Here is a 17,327-nt window from a genome sequence, read left to right on the forward strand (position 1 = left end):
TTTGCGCAGGTTCATGACATCAAACCCCAGTCTAAAATGTACATTTTTGGCTTCTGTCAGGATTTTCAAGCATAACACACACCAGGTTTGGGCTCTGTGGGTGAAAAACATCAGGAATAAAAAGTTCTGACTCTAATAAAATAAATATGCATGGTGTGCATATATTTGATGTGAAGTTTGAATCGTGTTCATAAAAATAAAATAAAAAAGCTGTTCTGCAATCATAAGTAGGTCAGTTTTAATAGAGGAAGTAGAACAATTTGAGATCTTCTGGTTTAAAGCAGTCATAACTAAAGAATTTGTGTCACTTGTAGTCATGTGAAATAAGAACTGAAATCTGTTCCATCTCTGCCACGCACACTTTTGGCAGTTTTGGTAGTTGGACTGTGGATTTTCTTTTCTTACACAACACCTTCTGATTGCTTGTGGTTGGTGATTGTCTAATACCAGGATTTGGTCATTACCCGAGTGTGTTACTAGGGAAAAGAAAGAAAGAAAAAAACATGAGCACCATGAATTCAAAGCATTCTGCAACTGGTTACTTGTTAGGAGCACGAGGACTGTAAGTGAATTTGGAAACACGTGCTGGTAAATTAGCTTCCACAGAGAAGTTTCACTTCCCTCATTCACTCCAACTCAGGAGCTGCTCCTTTCCTGACAAACAGAGAAACAGAGACAGAGACCAAAGGCATTACTGCAACATCAGAAGGTAAATCTACATGCAAATCTTCTTTGTATACTATTATATTAAAGGTTAGATTAAAGTAAACATTTCGACTGTTCTTTTATATTAAAAGGAAATGCTTGTTTAAAATGAACTGTGAAGGAATTTTCCTTGCAGCCACACTGAATGCAATTATTCATGAGCATATTCTAAACATAAGAGAAAACCGGTTATTGTCTCTGATTTCTAAAATGCTGTTTTTTTTTTTAACATGATAAACATCTATATAACTATAAATAGAGTTTGTACTTTTCTAGTGATTCTTCCAAGAGGAAATCTTACATCTTTACAATCAGTGATCTATCTTGACAAAGACGCAAACGAATCACAGGTCATGCGTTTAATTAAGTCTAGGCTTCATTCAATTCAGGGGTTGACCGCGGTCATGTGACTTCTCAACAGACACACGGCTTTTTCACGACTTCACAGTAAATCGAGACAGCTCATCTCAAACATCACTAAGGAAGAAGCGTATTAAAGGTCACATGGTTTGTGTTGGGGTACAGTGGCCCATGGGATAACCTGAATGATCTGCTCAAGATCAGCTCCGTAAATCATGCCAGCTGTTTCTCTTATAGATCGTGGAGGCTTTAGCAAAAAATATGTACACAAGGAAATTGTAGCAGTATAATTGAAGCAGTACATTCTCGGTAGTTCCATACCATCGCACAAGGAAGTTCACGAACTTCCTGTTAGTCACATGCTGAAATGGATACGTTACTGTGAGTCGATAAAAAACAATAAAGGCCTTGTTAACTCTGATAAATGTAGAATGAATTTGAAGACATAAGCAACCTTTTTTTAACTTTGTTCATTCATGTCATTGTTCATATGGTACAATAGTTACATCAATCACTGGACAAAAAAAAGTGTTGCTTTTCTGTCAAATAAAATGCTGTAACATTTGCTCAACTCTAAACTCTTTAGTTTTCAACTTATTTCTATGCATGCACAGGTGAGGGAAAGAAATTCAAGAAAAGACACTACTGTTAATTATCAAATTACTACAAGTTATTATAATCAACTTTGAATGTGGCCCTGGATTGCCGTATAATGCTCCTTAAAGAAAATTTCAGTCAGTGTTTTTATCAGCACAGGTCACATGATTGTCTGACTGAAACGTGTGTGTGTGTGTGTTATCTAGTGTGATTAAAAGCTTTGACTTGGCAAGAGAACGCTTGCAAAAGTGTCAGGTTTCCAAAATAGCCCAAGGGATTTACGGAGAGACAGATTACACACACATGCTGCTGATCTGGCCTGGTGCCCACTTGTGTGTGTGTGTGTGTGTGTCTCAGGTCAGAGTGGACATGGTGTCTCTGTGGTGTGTGTTGGCTTTGCTCACCTTTTTCTCTCCGGAGGCTTCAGGAACTAACCCCGGAGTTATAGTTAGAATCACACAGAAGGGACTCGAGTATGGTGAGTACTGCACTATAGACAAGTCTGAATAGTTCATATAGCAAACAAAAATACAGTAATATACAGTGCCCTCTACTAATATTGGCACCTTTGGTAAATATGGAGCAAAGAAGGCTGTGAAAAATTGTCTTTAATGTTTAACCTTTTTGATCTTTGTTCAAAAAATTTACAAAAATACTCTGCTCTTATGGATATCAAACAATTGCAAACACACCACAGGTTTATATATATAAAAAAAACTTTGTTAAATATAGGTGTGCAACAATTATTGCCACCCTTTTAGTCAATACTTTGTGCTACCTCCCTTTGCCAAGATAACAGCTGTGAGTCTTCTCCTCTATTACAGAGGAATCAAGATCTGAGATATCTCAGTCTACTGCCATTCTGAAATCCTAGTACAGCTACAATAAAAAGGCCTGATATTCAAAGGAACTCCATTTTATTTTGCATTTTCCGCTTCATCTTTGTACAATTTCATATTTCTGAGCGGTTGTTTCTCCTGCAGGTCGTCAGATTGGCCTTGTCACCCTACAGAAGAAGCTCAAAACCGTCAAAATCCCAGACATGAGCGGCTCGGAGAAAGTGTCTCCCATAGGCAAAGTCTCGTATAGTCTGACAGGGTGAGGCGGAAAATCTACTCTTCTTCTATTTCTATCTTAAAATGGACAAAATATTACCAGGTTACTTATTCTAAGAGATTTTTTTTTTTTAATCTTGACTTGTATCAGAATGAAACCCATCCTGCTCCACGTCAACATAATAGATAGTTATCTAACAATATATAATTTAGAGATTTAATAATTGAATTTCTTTGGGGGGGAGAGACAAAATATGTAGTTTGGTCAGTCAGTAAAGTATTTATATGTATATATGTTTGTGTATTAGTTTTTACATACCATATGAAGGTCACTGATTGCAAATGTCTGCCTGTGATGTTGCTCTTTACAGGGGAGAATCGTAGAGGTACCGATAATTATGAAACCAATGTCCTGCATATATTTCTGCAGAAGAAAAAAAACAGCTGAAAAATGATGAAATATGACACATTACTTGTGGACTGATCCTGATAACCCTCGTTATATTTCATTCTTTCTGTCCCCAACAGCATACAGATCCTAGATCTCGGGTTGCCCAAGTCGGCTGTGGGGTTGGTACCTGGCACCGGGGTGCGTCTGTCCATCGGCGACGCCTACATTAACCTGCATGGCAACTGGAGGGTCAAATACCTCAGAATCATGTATGCAAATGTCACACGATTGTCTATTTTCTGTGTACTGTAAGATATTTGTACTGAACATGATGTACGTTTTGTAGAAAGGACAGCGGATCGTTCGACTTGTCCGTTAGCGGACTCAGCATCAGCGCCACCATCAGCGTTAAAGGCGATGACACGGGGCGTCCGGTGGTCAGCAGTGCTAACTGTGCAGCCTCTGTTGGCAATGTCAATATCAAGTTTCATGGAGGTGCCAGGTAATCCATCACATCTGCTACATACCAAGCTAGGTATAAAATTATCTCTATAAATAAGAGTTCACGGTTTTTGGTGTATCACTATAACTTCCAGTTTTTAAAAAGATCATGAGAGCAAGTATCAAATTATGAATTTAACAATTTACAAAACATGTTTGAGGTTTGCTTCTTTGATTTTGCACTTGTACACGAGCTAATAAGTAACTAGAAGTTTAGCAGGTGTTAGATGGGCTGGTTTGTGTATTTCTCTAGAGTTTATACCGAATGGTACGTAAAACAAAGCAAAAAAACATACAGCGCGTCGCAATTTTGCCGATGGAAATGCCTTGTTGATGACTGAGAGGTCAGAGGAGAATGACCAGATTCAAATAAGCACTCTTTACAAACGTGGTGAGCAGAAAGGCATCTCCAGAATGCACAACACATCATGGGATGGGCTACGACAGGAGAAGACCCCATTGAGCTCCACTCCTGTCAGCCAAGAACTAGAATCTGAGGGTAAAGTTGGCAGAGATTCACCCAGAATACAAACTTTTGGTAATGCACTTATATAAGCGCTTTTTTAACCTTAGCAGTTAGAATCCAAAGCGCTTTACACTGAGTCTCATTCACCCATTCACACACACACACTCACACATCAGTGGTAGTATAGCTGCCATGCAAGGCACTAACTTGCCATTGGGAGCAACTTGGGGTTCAGTGTCTTGCCCAAGGATACTTCAGTATGTGGAGTCATGTGGGCTGGGAATCGAACCACCAACCGTACGATTAGTGGACAACCCGCTCTACCACTTGAGCCACAGCCGCCCATTTTTTTTCAATTGGCCAGTTTCAACCTATTACCTATTTACTCTTTAAAGTGTTCCTAAATATAGTTTAAGTGACTGGGAAAATACTGTAAAAATTCCCTGAATACTTCACTACAATTTCCTAACAAGGAAAAATGGAACCATCACGGTTTACTCTTTTTCCACGTGATGTAATATGTTTTTACAAACAACAGAACGCTTTATTTCAATTGTTGTTAGATGCATGAGAAAAAAAATGAATTCCTTCAACTCGGAGCAGTCACTACCTCTGACATTGTTTGTATTATGTTTATATTAACCTGCACAGAGAAATTGATATTTCCAGTAAATAATATTTTATTCCATTTCCTTTCCACTCACTCAGCTGGCTGTATAATCTGTTTAAGGACTACATCGAGAAGGCTCTGCGCAGTGCGCTACAGAAACAGGTATCAACACGCCAAGTAAGTAAAACGGAAGGAAATCAGGTGCTTTTCATTTCGTTAAAAATGCTTGTTGTTTTAGATCTGTTCTCTGGTGGCTGAAGCCATAGAGGAGATGAATCCCCATCTGAAAACTCTAAATGGTAGGGTCGATATGCACGCGCAATATTCAACACACGATATATTCAACTATATCCCTTACGCTTTGACATGAACATGACTAAAATCCCAGAAGACTGATATTTACATGCTTTCATACGTTTTAGTTCTCGCACAAGTTGACAAGTACGCTGAAATCGAGTATTCCATGGTGGAGTCTCCACTCATATCTAATTCCAGCATTGATCTCAGTTTAAAGGTGAGCTGAAGCTGAATTCCCCCTGAAAAAAAAGTCTATATGTAATATTTATCTTTTCACGTCTCTCTCTGTCTCTCTCTCTCTCATGCTCTGCAGGGGGAGTTCTACAACATCGGGCAGCATAAGGAGCCCCCGTTCTCCCCTACACCGTTCTCCCTGCCTGCTCAGGACAGCAACATGATGTATATCGGATTATCAGCCTTCACCCTGAACTCAGCCGGATTCGTGTACAACAACGCCGGAGTGCTCAGCCTCTACGTAACAGACGACATGGTGAGCTACAACCACTGCTGTCTGTTTCTTATGAAAAATGAATACTATATCAATAATACTATAACTCTAGAAATATTTGCACCCTTTAGAAATTTGAGATTAAAACCTGCGTCTCTGCCAGGAGGCCAAGACCCCAGACATACACCCAGTCAAGACAGAAATGGTCATATCACACAAAACTCACATTTTGTACCAGTCTCTGGATTTTTCCCTTCATTTTCTCTCTAATTTCATTATACATGACACGTGCTTCCTCTGAGACACATGAAGCCAGCCAGCCGAATATTTTTGAACTCATGCAGCATTACAGGAAAGTGCTATCTACCCTCTTCCACATACATGAACCCATACACAGATGCCCATAATTGGCTAGTGTCACTGTGATTGACAGGGAAGAGAGAGTACAGTATGTGATCCTTCCCACCCAGAGAGAAAAGGCCAATTTTTGCTCTTTTGGACTCCCAGTAACGGATGACTGTGGGATCATCAGGATTCAAACTCGTGACCTTGGGAAGCTGAATTCATCTGAATGTTCCTTTTCTGAATTGGTCATGTCCATTCACAAACCTGACAACAAAATGGAGTTTGAAATGTTTTGCATGGAGGAGGGTTCAAGATTTTCTACAAGTGTCTTTAAGCAGGATTTTTGTTGTTGTTGTTGTTGTTGTTGTTGATCTTTTCATCAAGGGTGCCACTAATTCTCAAATTAACTTTAGATTCTCTATAATGAAACAGAGCTTTACTTTTTTCCTGTGGACTTTGTAGTGCACTAAATCACATTCATAGATTAACGGAGTGTAAAATATGTATCTTTCCAGATCCCTTCCAGTTTTCCTATTCGACTGAACACAAAGACATTTGGGACCTTCATTCCACAAGTAAGAAAAAAACTTGCCATTTTCTTAACACTCATTTTGTGGTTTTCTTAACACTCAAAGAGGTTTTGAGCAAAAGTTTTAGGCACCCTATTTTTAATACAAACTTTGTTATAGACTTTTATTTTACAACGTCTACATTATCCAGTAAGTACAAAAACATTTTAGATTCCCATACATTAGTTTTCCAGCACAAAATTAAACATTAAAAATGTTTGTATGTCAGTAAATTAAGCAGCATATTAAGTGGTAAGATACACTTTTCAGACAAAAAAAACACACTGAAGGCTGCTGGATTTTGCTGCAAATTAAGAAGCAAAGAAGAACCGTGTCTGGTTCTGCAAGATACTCCATAAAACTTACAGCTCATTACCTTATAAAACTGCACTAATTATACCTGAGACTACTTTTTTTTTCTTTTAAAGCAAAGGGTCGTCACACCAAATATCGCCTTTGTTCCATTTATGACTGTTTACTGCTCATTATAGTGTTTTTGTTTTTTAATGGAGAAACATTTAATTTCATTATTTTGAACGCATATTTGCTCTAGAGCATTTCTTTGCATGTGTATAATAGAAAAAAGGTTGAGAATAAATTCCACCTTCAAGATGGTGGCTAAAATTAATTAGCATGATCTTACTGGTCATTATTAGCATTGTTCTGGTGAAATATTTCCTTAACTGAAAACATTTAACATGGGTATTTTTGGATTGGAGAGTATGTGACATTTGTAGTGTTTTGGCTGAAGAATTCTTTAACATGTTTTGGGTAAGGGATCTCTGTAATGAGCAATACTTAGCAGCTGCATATTTGGGTGAAGAACTGTTTGAACACGTGGATGTTTAGGTTAAATATCCCTTTAATGAGTCATGTTTAGCAGTTGCCGATTTGGTTGAAGAATATATTTACCGTAGATATATCATATATCATATTTGTGTGAAGCATAACTACACTCAGCAATATTCAGCATGACAATATTTGGGTGAAGTATCCCTTTAATAGGGTAACCTTGGAATTATAAGGTTCTACTCAAAAAAATACTTACAGTCATAGAAATTCAATATCTTAAATTTTTTTCTAAAAGTCTCAGATTATTATCGTATAATTCCGAGCTCTCGACTTATCATTAGCATGTTTGCATGAAGTAACTCTTTAACGTGCAACTCCAGATTGCTAAGCAGTACCCTGGGCTGATGATGAAGCTCCTGGTGAAGGCTGAGAAGGAGCCGAATGTCTCATTTGAGCCCGACAACGTGACGCTGCAGGCAAGCAGCACAGTTACAGCCTACGCCATTCAGCCCAACGCCACGCTGTCTCCTCTCTTCGTCCTCAACGTCGTGAGTAACACCGACATGACGTGACTTTCTGGGAGGAGTTAAATATTTCTTGACACGTGATACACGTGTTTTGTTTTCAGAATGCCAGCGTGAGCGCTCGGATTTACGTCAGTGGCCTCACAGTGGCTGGAAATTTGAGTCTCAACGAGTAAGTTCCAGAATGTAATAAACCGTAAATATTCTGTCTGAACATATGGGATTTTAATTTATTTATTCATATATTTCTATAGAATGGACATGACATTAGCGACGAGCTACGTGGGACCGTTTCAGGTACAAGGTCAAACAGACCAATTTTAATACATCTGCTGAAGCATAAATCTAAATGTCCAATCATTTTCATGTCCAACAGGTGAAATCACTCGACAGTTTTCTCACCATGATCATGAAAGCTGTCGTGATACCCGTGGTTAATGGTGAGTACATGATCTGATCCATTGTGATTTCTTTTATTGTTTTTTTTTTTAAATCTCTGAAATGCTCTCAACAGCTCTCCTACTTCAAGGATATCCTCTACCTGCCATTGGAAACATGAATCTGGTCAACACTCAGCTACAGATCCTGAAGGTACGAGAATGAAATTTGGTCAACTTTATAACAGATGCCCTTTTTAATAAATGTATCTAATCCTTGATTCTGAACATTTGGCTAGGATTATGTGTTAATCGGGACAGACGTCCAGTTCACCGGATAGGCCTTACCTGATGTCTACTAACAGTGGATTCCTTTTACAAACAAAACTGTTTGCTTCCTTTCTTTACAACTATAAATGACCTTTATACAAATTCATAAATAAATAAATAAATAAATAAATAAACATAATTTCTACGTCTGGTTTTTTTTTTGCCCCCATCAACTCCATCCAAGGCCTGAGGAACATGTTAACATACAGCGGCCTGTTCATTACGATGCTTGGCACAAGTCCATTTCCTGTTGTCACTCAAGGAGGTGTGGCTCAGAGCATGGCCTCGTCGCAGGCTCTGGGAGTTCGCTGACATAGTCTGCAAAAAAGACAGAAAGAGCAGTAAAGAACTGATTAAGGACAGGTTCATCAGTGCCAATGTGCATCTGATTGTAACCTTGAACTGAAAAGAGATGCACAAGAAAATTTAAGAGCCTGATGTTAGAGCTCACCCTCACCCTTATCTGTACATAGTCCCTCAGCTTCGTGTACAACAATGCCGGAGTGCTCGGCCTCTACGTAACAGACAACATGGTGAGTTACAACCACTGTAGGCTGTCACTTATTTAAAAAGTTACTTTGTGTGTAAGCCGAAGCAGCGGCAACATGACGTTCACTAGATGACATGTCTGAGCCAAAACATTCCTGTCAGTCAGGTTTAACAGAGTTAGACACAGACCACAGGGTGAGTGCCCCCTGCTGGCCTCACTAATACCACTTCCATGAGCAACATTAGTTCTCCCCAGGAGGTCTCCCATTCAGGTACTGGCCAGGCTCAACCCTACTTAGCTTCAGTGGGAAACCAGACAACAACTGCAGGGACATTTGGTTCTGTTAACAGCTCCATAGAAGAGAGAGATAGATGGATGGGTAATTTGTTCATTTTATTGCTGACTTCCTAAGCTATTGTAGCATGTCAGAAAATATATATTTTTTAAAGATTAACACAGCAAGTATACTCATGTATATGTGGGTTGGTTGAATGCGACTCCAACGAGGATTTCAAGTCTTCACAGTTGCTAAAAAATTTTAATAACGATTTGTGAAATAAATTAACCAAACAAAACAGGAGAATGTGAATTTCTCTTGCAACCCTACTTGGAAATCAAGGGTCACAAACCCTTGTTTGGGAAGCCCTTGTTAAGGTCCAGTGGCCTGTTCCTTACTATGCCACTCAAGTTCATTTCCTACTGCCAGTCAGGGAGGTGTGGCTGAAGGCGTGGCCTCGTAGGCTCTGGGAGTTCGCTGAAGTAATCTATAAAGGAAAAAAGCAGAAAGATCCGGCAAACGATCGTCGCAACCATGCAGCACTCTTATATTACGGCAACACAGAGTAAATCACACAGACATAAAGTAGCAGCTTTACCCATGCCAATGTGCACTGATTGTAACTTTGAACTGAGCAGAGAACGAACAAAGAATGTTTTCATCTCACCTTCACTAGTACATAGTCTCCCGCTTTAACAGGGGCAGTAATAGTGCCTGTGGGATCAGAGGGCAGATCCTTTCTGGGAAAAATCACTTTGACGTTGCCGTCATTCCGACCGCAAAGATCCTCGGGTGACCTTTTACTCTCCTGCAACATATAAAGACAATCAAATTTTACGGGATCTAAGTAGCATTATGCAAGGGATCACACGAACAATCTTTCGTCCGCTTTTATGCTGTTTGAATAAAAATGTGAAATTCCATAGAAGAAAAAAAAAACGAAGAAAATGAGCCAGCAAGTTGAGAGAGTGTCCTCAACCTTAAGTTTAGCATATGAACTTCATATCAATTTTAATATGGCTGCTTTCACCGGGCAATAAAAAAGATTACTGTAGTTAGTTAAGCTAGCTACGTTAGCTAGCTAGCTTGTTTCTACTTCATGAGCTTTTGGTTCTCAGACCAAGCATTCTTGGAGGAGACTATGTTTGTTTCCCACTACCTCGAAAGTCATACCTTGACATAAGTTTAATAAATAAATAAATAAATAAATAAATAAATATTTGACAGTTCCTTGCAGTACTCACTCCCTCCACTAGGATGAGCTGCGTGCTCCCTGTGAGAGCTGCGTTCACTTTATCAGCTTCCTCTCGGAACACAGATACGAGCTCTTCCAGACGCCTCTGCTTTACCTCGGCAGGGACGTCGTCTTGGAGACGGTGGTACGCGTGCGTTTTCTGTAGAGAAATCAGGTGTTAGCGCTTTCTACAAATAATGTTAGGTTGTGTACGAGCGATGCGACCGCTCACCTTCCTCATGCTGTAGGCGAACAGGAAGCCTACGTTGTAGCCCACCTCCCTGAGCAGAGACAGCGTCTGCTGGTGGTCCTCCTCCGTCTCGCCACAGAACCCGGCAATGAAGTCACTGCTCAGACTGACCCCTGAGTGTAGAAACGATGTGTATTTATAGCGTTTTTAACTTGCACTGGATTACTAGATTTTACACGCTGACTGGTTAATAATCCTGAAATAAACCTGGGATTATCTTTCGAATGTTCTCCACCAAGTCCAGGTACGCCTCCCTGGTGTAGCTGTTAAAAATAGAGAGCAACGTGACTTAACGTGAGGCTCGAGGCGTCCGAGAGAAACTCTCCTGGTTGTGTGAATTCTTATCGCCATCTTACCCGCGTCTCATGGATTGTAAAACCCGACTGCTGCCGCTCTGAGCTGGGAGGTGGATCTGCTTACAGATGTTGTTCCTCTCCTGGATCAACTCTAATACCTACATAAAACAAACATACACGCAAATATATTTGAATAGTCTTGAAAAGCCTATTAAAGTCGAGCAGCGAGTACTTTTTTCATACGGACTAAAAGGAATTACGGTCCTATAAGGAACTACGGTATCAGTAACCTGTATACCTCATCCGGAAAGTCTTTGGGATGTGGAGAGGTGAAACGTATCCTCATGTCAGAATCGATTGTGGAGACCCGGTCCAGAAGATCAGCGAAACGTAGGCCTCCATGCTTTTTGCGATACACCGTGTTGAAACCCCGACTCAGATCTGAAACCAGCCCCGAGGTGCTGATCTGCGTCTCCGAGACGTCCCTGTAGCTGTTCACATTCTGCCCTAACAGAGTCACCTCCTTCACTCCCTACAGCCACCGGAATAATTCACACAAATATATAGTACACGTTTTATCAATGAATAATAACTAGAGTATAGCTTTAAAAAAGAAGAAGAGGAAGAAGTAGTCACCTGGTCAGAAAGCCTGCGCACTTCTTCCAGTATGGAGGACATGGGTCTGCTCCGCTCTCTCCCGCGAGTGAAAGGCACGATACAGTAGCTGCACATGTTGTCACAGCCACGCATAATGGACCTGATGGATAAAATCAGAGCGTGAGATGAAGAGGATGAGCGTGACTTTCCCTTGAAAGAAGGGAAGTCAATCAGAGAGCTTCAGTGTGCATTCGAAGAGTGGAGCGAATTTTTTTTATTTTTTTTTTGCCGTCGTGTTAGGTCTGAATGTGGATGGTGAAATAAAGGTAACTTTCTGGATTGTTCTCTAATCAGATCTGAAAATGTGAAGTCACGCCCGTTGCTATTATTCACTATTTTTCTACGATCCTGAAGAGGATGCCATGAAGAGCTCCAGCTGATCACGACCTGTACTTCCTACGTTGTCAAACTCCATCAATTAACCTCGATCATCTGTTCTCTGATCTGCTGACGTTTTTCATCTCAGCCATGTGTAAAAATGTTTTGCAATATACTGTACAAGGGCGTCCCCAAAAGTCTCCTTACGCAGTGGAAATTAACACTTTTTAGCAAAATTTTCTTAAAATTTATTTATTTTATTTTTTTCAAAAAGTGTTTAAGAATGCCTTTGAGCATGGGAACCTTCATGCTCACACAAAAGCGCTGTGTCCTGCACGATGGATCGGCATGACATCAGCGTAGGTCTCCTCCAGAGAAAGCAGGACGTTGCTGGCTCGCTGACCTCCATGAGCGAGAGACAGGAGTCGTGGTAGGTCTCTGTAAGCGTCGGGTCCTGCTATGACGTCCACCACCTTCTCCCTTTCTAACAGCTCAGTCTTCAGTCGCTCTGCCATGCAGCCTGGATGAGTGGAACACACACACACACACACACACACACGTTTAAAAAAATCCCAAACTCTTCTTCCACAAACACAAAAACACACAAGTTGAGAAATAAACTTGTAGACAAAACTTACCCAGTACTCCTATTTTTAACGGGACATCATCCTTTGGCCGCTTCTTTTTGAGGACTCCAAGCTGTTTGAGTCTGTTCCAGATCACCTGCTCTGCTTTTTCCCTGCGCAGAACAGAAAACAGAAGTAAATTCAATGCTACTGAGCCATCACACATCCCTGAAAATATGTAAACAATTAACGTGCTGCAAAAAAACGACATCTCGGCAAGTTAAGATATCTTGGATATAGTCAAATATATCTATTATTTCCTATTACTAGATGACAAGAAACTAAATATAAGACCTTTTTTTATTCTTTTCAAGCTTCATATTGTTCTTATTGTATTGCCAGATTATTTTGTTCTTTCTAGAAATAAAATGAGCAAAAAGATCTGCCAGTAGAACAAGACTGCTTCAAGCTTTAAATTGTCTAGAAATAAGTTTAAAAAGCTTATATTCGGTTTATTGTTATATAATATAATATAATAGGAAATACTAGATATTTTGACTGTATTCAAAACTTGCTAAGACTTCGTTTTTGAAGCAGAGTGTTTTGACCGCGCCGAAGTAGTGCTAAGCAGTCGGGTCCAACAATATTTAAAATGTACACTACTTTTTATTTATTTATTCCCCCCCACATTTAAGAATAATAATAAAGTCATCAAAACTCTGGAATAACACAACTGCAACTACGGGAATTATGTTGTTATAAAAAAAAATCCTAAATAAATTTTATATGATATATTATTATTTTATAATAATTTTATATTTTAGCATCTTCAAAGTAGACACACTTTTTGCCTAGAATTTCCAGAAATGTATTCTTGGCATTTTCTCAACCAATTTCTTGAGGAATTTCCCTGAGACGCTTTTTAAATAGTATTAACGTAGTTCTCACCTACACTGGACTCTTATCGGCTGCTTTTCGGGATATTTCGCTCCGAGTCGTCCATTTAAAAAATATTTTTTTGTAAATAAAATGTTCGTTTTCTAATGAAAGAAACAAATATGTCGGCACAAATATATTTTTGTTTACAACACCGATTTCAAACATTTAATCATACACCTTCACATCAAAAGGTTTTTTTTAAGATCATGAGAAACATTTTAGTCGAGTGTCCCCAAACTTTTGACGGGTAGTGTAAATGAAAATTGTGTCTCTGTCCAAACACTTATGGACCCCTACTGTATATAGCTATGCATTTTGATCACGATAATATGTGAAATACCCAAAGAAAACAAAATGAACTGTAAACAGTCCTGAACTGTTTAGAGTGCTTGGTACATAAGATAAGCAAGGATAAGAAATCTCTGTCAAAACAAAAAAACCTACTTTACATGTGCAGGAGTGAGCAGCAAAATAACAAATTATTTTAGAATTTGTATTCGCCGATATCAGTATTTTAGAGGTCAAAATGTCCTTTTTTCATATTTAATATTTCACTTTTCAAACCAAAACATTACATACAAAAATTTACATGATATATATATATATATATATATATACACACACACACACACACACACACACACACACACACATATATATATATATATATGTCACTTTTATCGCAGCAGAATTCCTACCTTATGGAGCAGGTGACAAGCAGCACCACGTCTGCCTGTGAGGGAATTTCAATATATATAAGAATTAAACCGGAGCAAACTTTTGTGAAAATAGTTTAAACAAATAGCAAAAAGTACCTCTGAGAGATCAGCTGTCCTTTGGTAGCCTCCTTTCTGAAGAATGGACCAGGCGATTTCCGTGTCATTCACATTCATTTGACAGCCGTACGTTTCAAAATACACTATGATAAAAGTGATAGAGAAAGTCGACGTTTAAAAGCACGAGTGAAATTTCAAAAGTACATTTAAAGATGCAGTGTGTAACTTTTGAGCATGTCGGGATTTGGAGCCTCCTCTGGTAGACGTATGCTATTGCAAGCCACTTACAGAAAAATCATTTTGTAACATCTGAAGATGAATTAATGAGGGCTGTGAGAGGAGAATCAATACACATATTAATAATGCTTGTGCTATTTTCTTATAGCCACTTCCCATTTTGTGAAGCTCAACAACCTTTTGCTGCACATCACAGCTATATTCCTTGGTCTAACCCATTGTTATGAATGACTAAGGGAATTTGGCCTATGTGTTACCTCATACTTATACAAATGTGAAACAGGAAGTCATGGTTGAACAATTTCCTGTTCCTAGTCACCCAGGTGTACTTAAAAAAAAAAGTAAAATATCAGTGGGAATATACTTCAAATATATTTTTCTCATATGAATTCATAGGGGTGCCAATAATTGTTGCACACCTATTTCCCCAGCCTTCTTTGCTCATATTTACCAAGGGTGCCAATATTAATGGAGAAGACTGTACATTATCATTCTAAATAGTAACATGATAGCTAGGTCCCGTTTTATTTATGTGGATAAGTGAGTAAGAAAGAAGTGACTGAAGTTGTGCACTATTCTGCCATCCTACTTAGTGTGCTAGTGTGATTTAGAACATGACCCATGTTATTTAGTGGAAATGTAGTTAGCGTCTTTAGCATGTGCTCTCACCTTTGCGTAGATTTGCCTCCGCAGAGTTTTCTGGAAGATACAGCTCTTCATATTCATGAACTTTGTTCTTATTTGCAGAAGAATGTTTAATAAAGTTGGTTAAACCCGGGCCGGACCGCAGTCTGGTTTTAAATTCCCTCAGCCTGCTCTCATCCTCGTTAACTGTTGGAGTCGCGCCCGTGGAGCAATAACGTCGGTGATAGTCGCGTGCGCGTCGAGATAAACTTTTATAAACGCTAAACATAAAGAGTCTGAGACTCCCTGCAGCTTTCATTTCTGAAGGAAATGGAAAATTTATTACAATTAATTTTATTTTAATAAATCAGTCCTGGACCGGAAGTTATTAAGCCAGTGGTGTCTGGCTAAGTCTAAACGCCTAGCAAAGATGTTAACAAGATTCAAGAATGTTCCTGAGGTAAAATGTTTTGAAGGAGTTATGCAATTCCGGCTAAATTAGTTGCACTTTTCTTTTACCTGAGCTATTACAGAGTAACGTATGGAAGGAAATACATATTTAAAAATAACAATAATAATAATCACATGTAACCTCGCTATATGAATGTACAAGCACGCCAAAAGAGGTCTGGTTTCAAAATAAAAGTCAATTATACGATTCATGGACCGGGGGGGGGGGCATCTTTTTTTATTTAATAAAAACTTATTTTTTATCTACTGTTAGAACTTTTATCAAAAGATGAGTGGATTTATAGACTTTGGGGGAGAGGATAACTTTTGACACTTAATCAAATTGACAAATGAATCATCTTCGTTTATTAATGTCTACAGGAAGTTTATGTATGACCTGTGTATTTTCAGTTCTTTGATTTTGTCAAAACTATATAAAAAATTTGCCATGCTCTCCTCCAAATTGACATTAAGAACTATGTTTAAACTATATATTATATATATTATATATTAAACTATCTTTCATGTGTTTCAGTTCAGTTCAATTTCAGTCACTTTTTATTTTTTATTTCTCATGACTTGTTTTTTCTTCTTCTTCCCCTGATGATGAATTTTCAGCAAGCAGTACTCCTATTTTTTAAACTATGGGATTAGAATTGTTTCATAATTCCAGATAAATAGATTACAATCCACAAAAAATTTAGAGATTTACAAAAAAATTTAACAAATTGACAAATGCATTGAGATTCACAAATATGTTCGTAGTTTCACAAAAATAAATTGTCAAATAAATAAAATGAGATTTGCAAATAAATTTTTTTTTACAAATATGTTTTTGTCACACACACAACTCTGCCTTGCATTCATTTGTGGATCGCGTCCGAACTCGCACATGTCATCTAACAACATCATTGTAACAACATCTAAAAGAAAACCAGCAACGTTATGGGTCATAAATGTGCTGTTATTATATATAGATGGTACAAGGTGGGCTGGAGAAGGCATGGCTGTTCCATGAGATTGGCCGCTGTTATCTGGAGCTGAAGCGTCACACCAAGGCCAGAGACTACAGCATCCACTCACTCAGTGCTCACTCATGAGAAATGGCAGCTCAATGTCAGCATGCTAGTGTTCCAGCGAGGGCAGACTGATTCAGTTTAGCGTTCCCCCTCTGAACGACTATGAAAACAAATTTAAACGAATGAATCGTAATTACTGCTTGTGCTCATGCCTGAAATATATGCCAATAATGGTAGAGTTGATTAGAAAGATAGATAGATAGACAGATAGATAGAAAAAAAATTGAATGCCTCAGATGGAAAAAATTTTTAAACCGTGGTAAAGCTTACAGAGCTGTAAGAGGATATCTAGAGTAAACTCCATAATTATTGGCACCATTAATGAACATGAGCAGAAGGTAATAACATGCATTTACTGATAGCCGGAGTATAAATATATGAGGGCAGTATATAGTTTTCATTTAAATCCTAAAGGTTTTCTTAAGTAGCATTTTCCCCCCCTCTAAAAACACTGGTTTCAAGTGTAATACTTTAATATGAATCAAATTACAATTAATCACACTAATAAATAAATAACTAAAGAAAATCATAATTGGTGAAGCCATCAAGAGCGCCGATAATTCTGGACACAACGGTAGATCAGTTGGATAAAAAATTCAGCTGCAGCACACAAATTCGTGTAAGAGAACCCGTCAGATGGAAGTCCTTCACGAGCGTCCGATGCTGTAGGAGGTGAAAGCAGTTAGTAATCTAATCTGGACAAGAGAGAAACAGAGAGAAAGAGGGAGTGAGAGAGAGAGAGAGAGAGAGACTAAATTAAACTCAGC

At 38.6% G+C, this 17,327-nt stretch overlaps 2 protein-coding genes across 9 annotated transcripts; one reads left to right on the plus strand and one right to left on the minus strand.

Moving 5' to 3' along the window:
- The first annotated feature begins 435 nt into the window (after positions 1-435).
- LOC128625143 (bactericidal permeability-increasing protein) lies at positions 436-8,474 on the plus strand. Its single transcript, XM_053653245.1, has 16 exons — positions 436-709; positions 2,020-2,140; positions 2,646-2,760; positions 3,246-3,377; positions 3,455-3,610; positions 4,784-4,847; positions 4,924-4,984; positions 5,108-5,199; positions 5,296-5,472; positions 6,291-6,350; positions 7,517-7,684; positions 7,765-7,832; positions 7,915-7,957; positions 8,037-8,100; positions 8,175-8,251; positions 8,337-8,474. Exons 2-16 carry the CDS (start codon positions 2,032-2,034, stop codon positions 8,376-8,378), a joined length of 1,428 nt encoding a protein of 475 aa, XP_053509220.1. The 5' UTR covers positions 436-709; positions 2,020-2,031; the 3' UTR covers positions 8,379-8,474.
- A 78-nt stretch (positions 8,475-8,552) lies between these two features.
- cdk5rap1 (CDK5 regulatory subunit associated protein 1) lies at positions 8,553-15,714 on the minus strand. Of its 8 annotated transcripts, none has more exons than XR_008388890.1 (15): positions 15,077-15,714; positions 14,210-14,313; positions 14,093-14,127; positions 12,528-12,628; positions 12,205-12,409; positions 11,551-11,671; positions 11,213-11,446; positions 10,975-11,072; positions 10,826-10,881; positions 10,601-10,731; positions 10,379-10,528; positions 9,802-9,942; positions 9,487-9,621; positions 8,825-8,881; positions 8,553-8,685 (listed from the first exon to the last, which is right to left on the minus strand). XR_008388890.1 is itself a non-coding variant. In XM_053653244.1 (13 exons), the coding sequence occupies exons 1-13, from the start codon at positions 15,348-15,350 to the stop codon at positions 9,547-9,549; spliced, it is 1,725 nt and encodes a 574-aa protein (XP_053509219.1). In that variant the 5' UTR covers positions 15,351-15,714; the 3' UTR covers positions 8,653-9,546. The 8 variants fall into 8 exon arrangements, 1 of the variants encoding a protein (XP_053509219.1); XR_008388891.1 differs by having other exon boundaries at positions 8,596-8,685; positions 8,819-8,881; XR_008388887.1 differs by having other exon boundaries at positions 8,825-9,621.
- Positions 15,715-17,327: the final 1,613 nt, after the last annotated feature.

Source organism: Ictalurus furcatus, chromosome 21 (genome assembly GCF_023375685.1).
Source record: "Ictalurus furcatus strain D&B chromosome 21, Billie_1.0, whole genome shotgun sequence".
NCBI classification, from domain to species: Eukaryota; Metazoa; Chordata; class Actinopteri; order Siluriformes; family Ictaluridae; genus Ictalurus; species Ictalurus furcatus.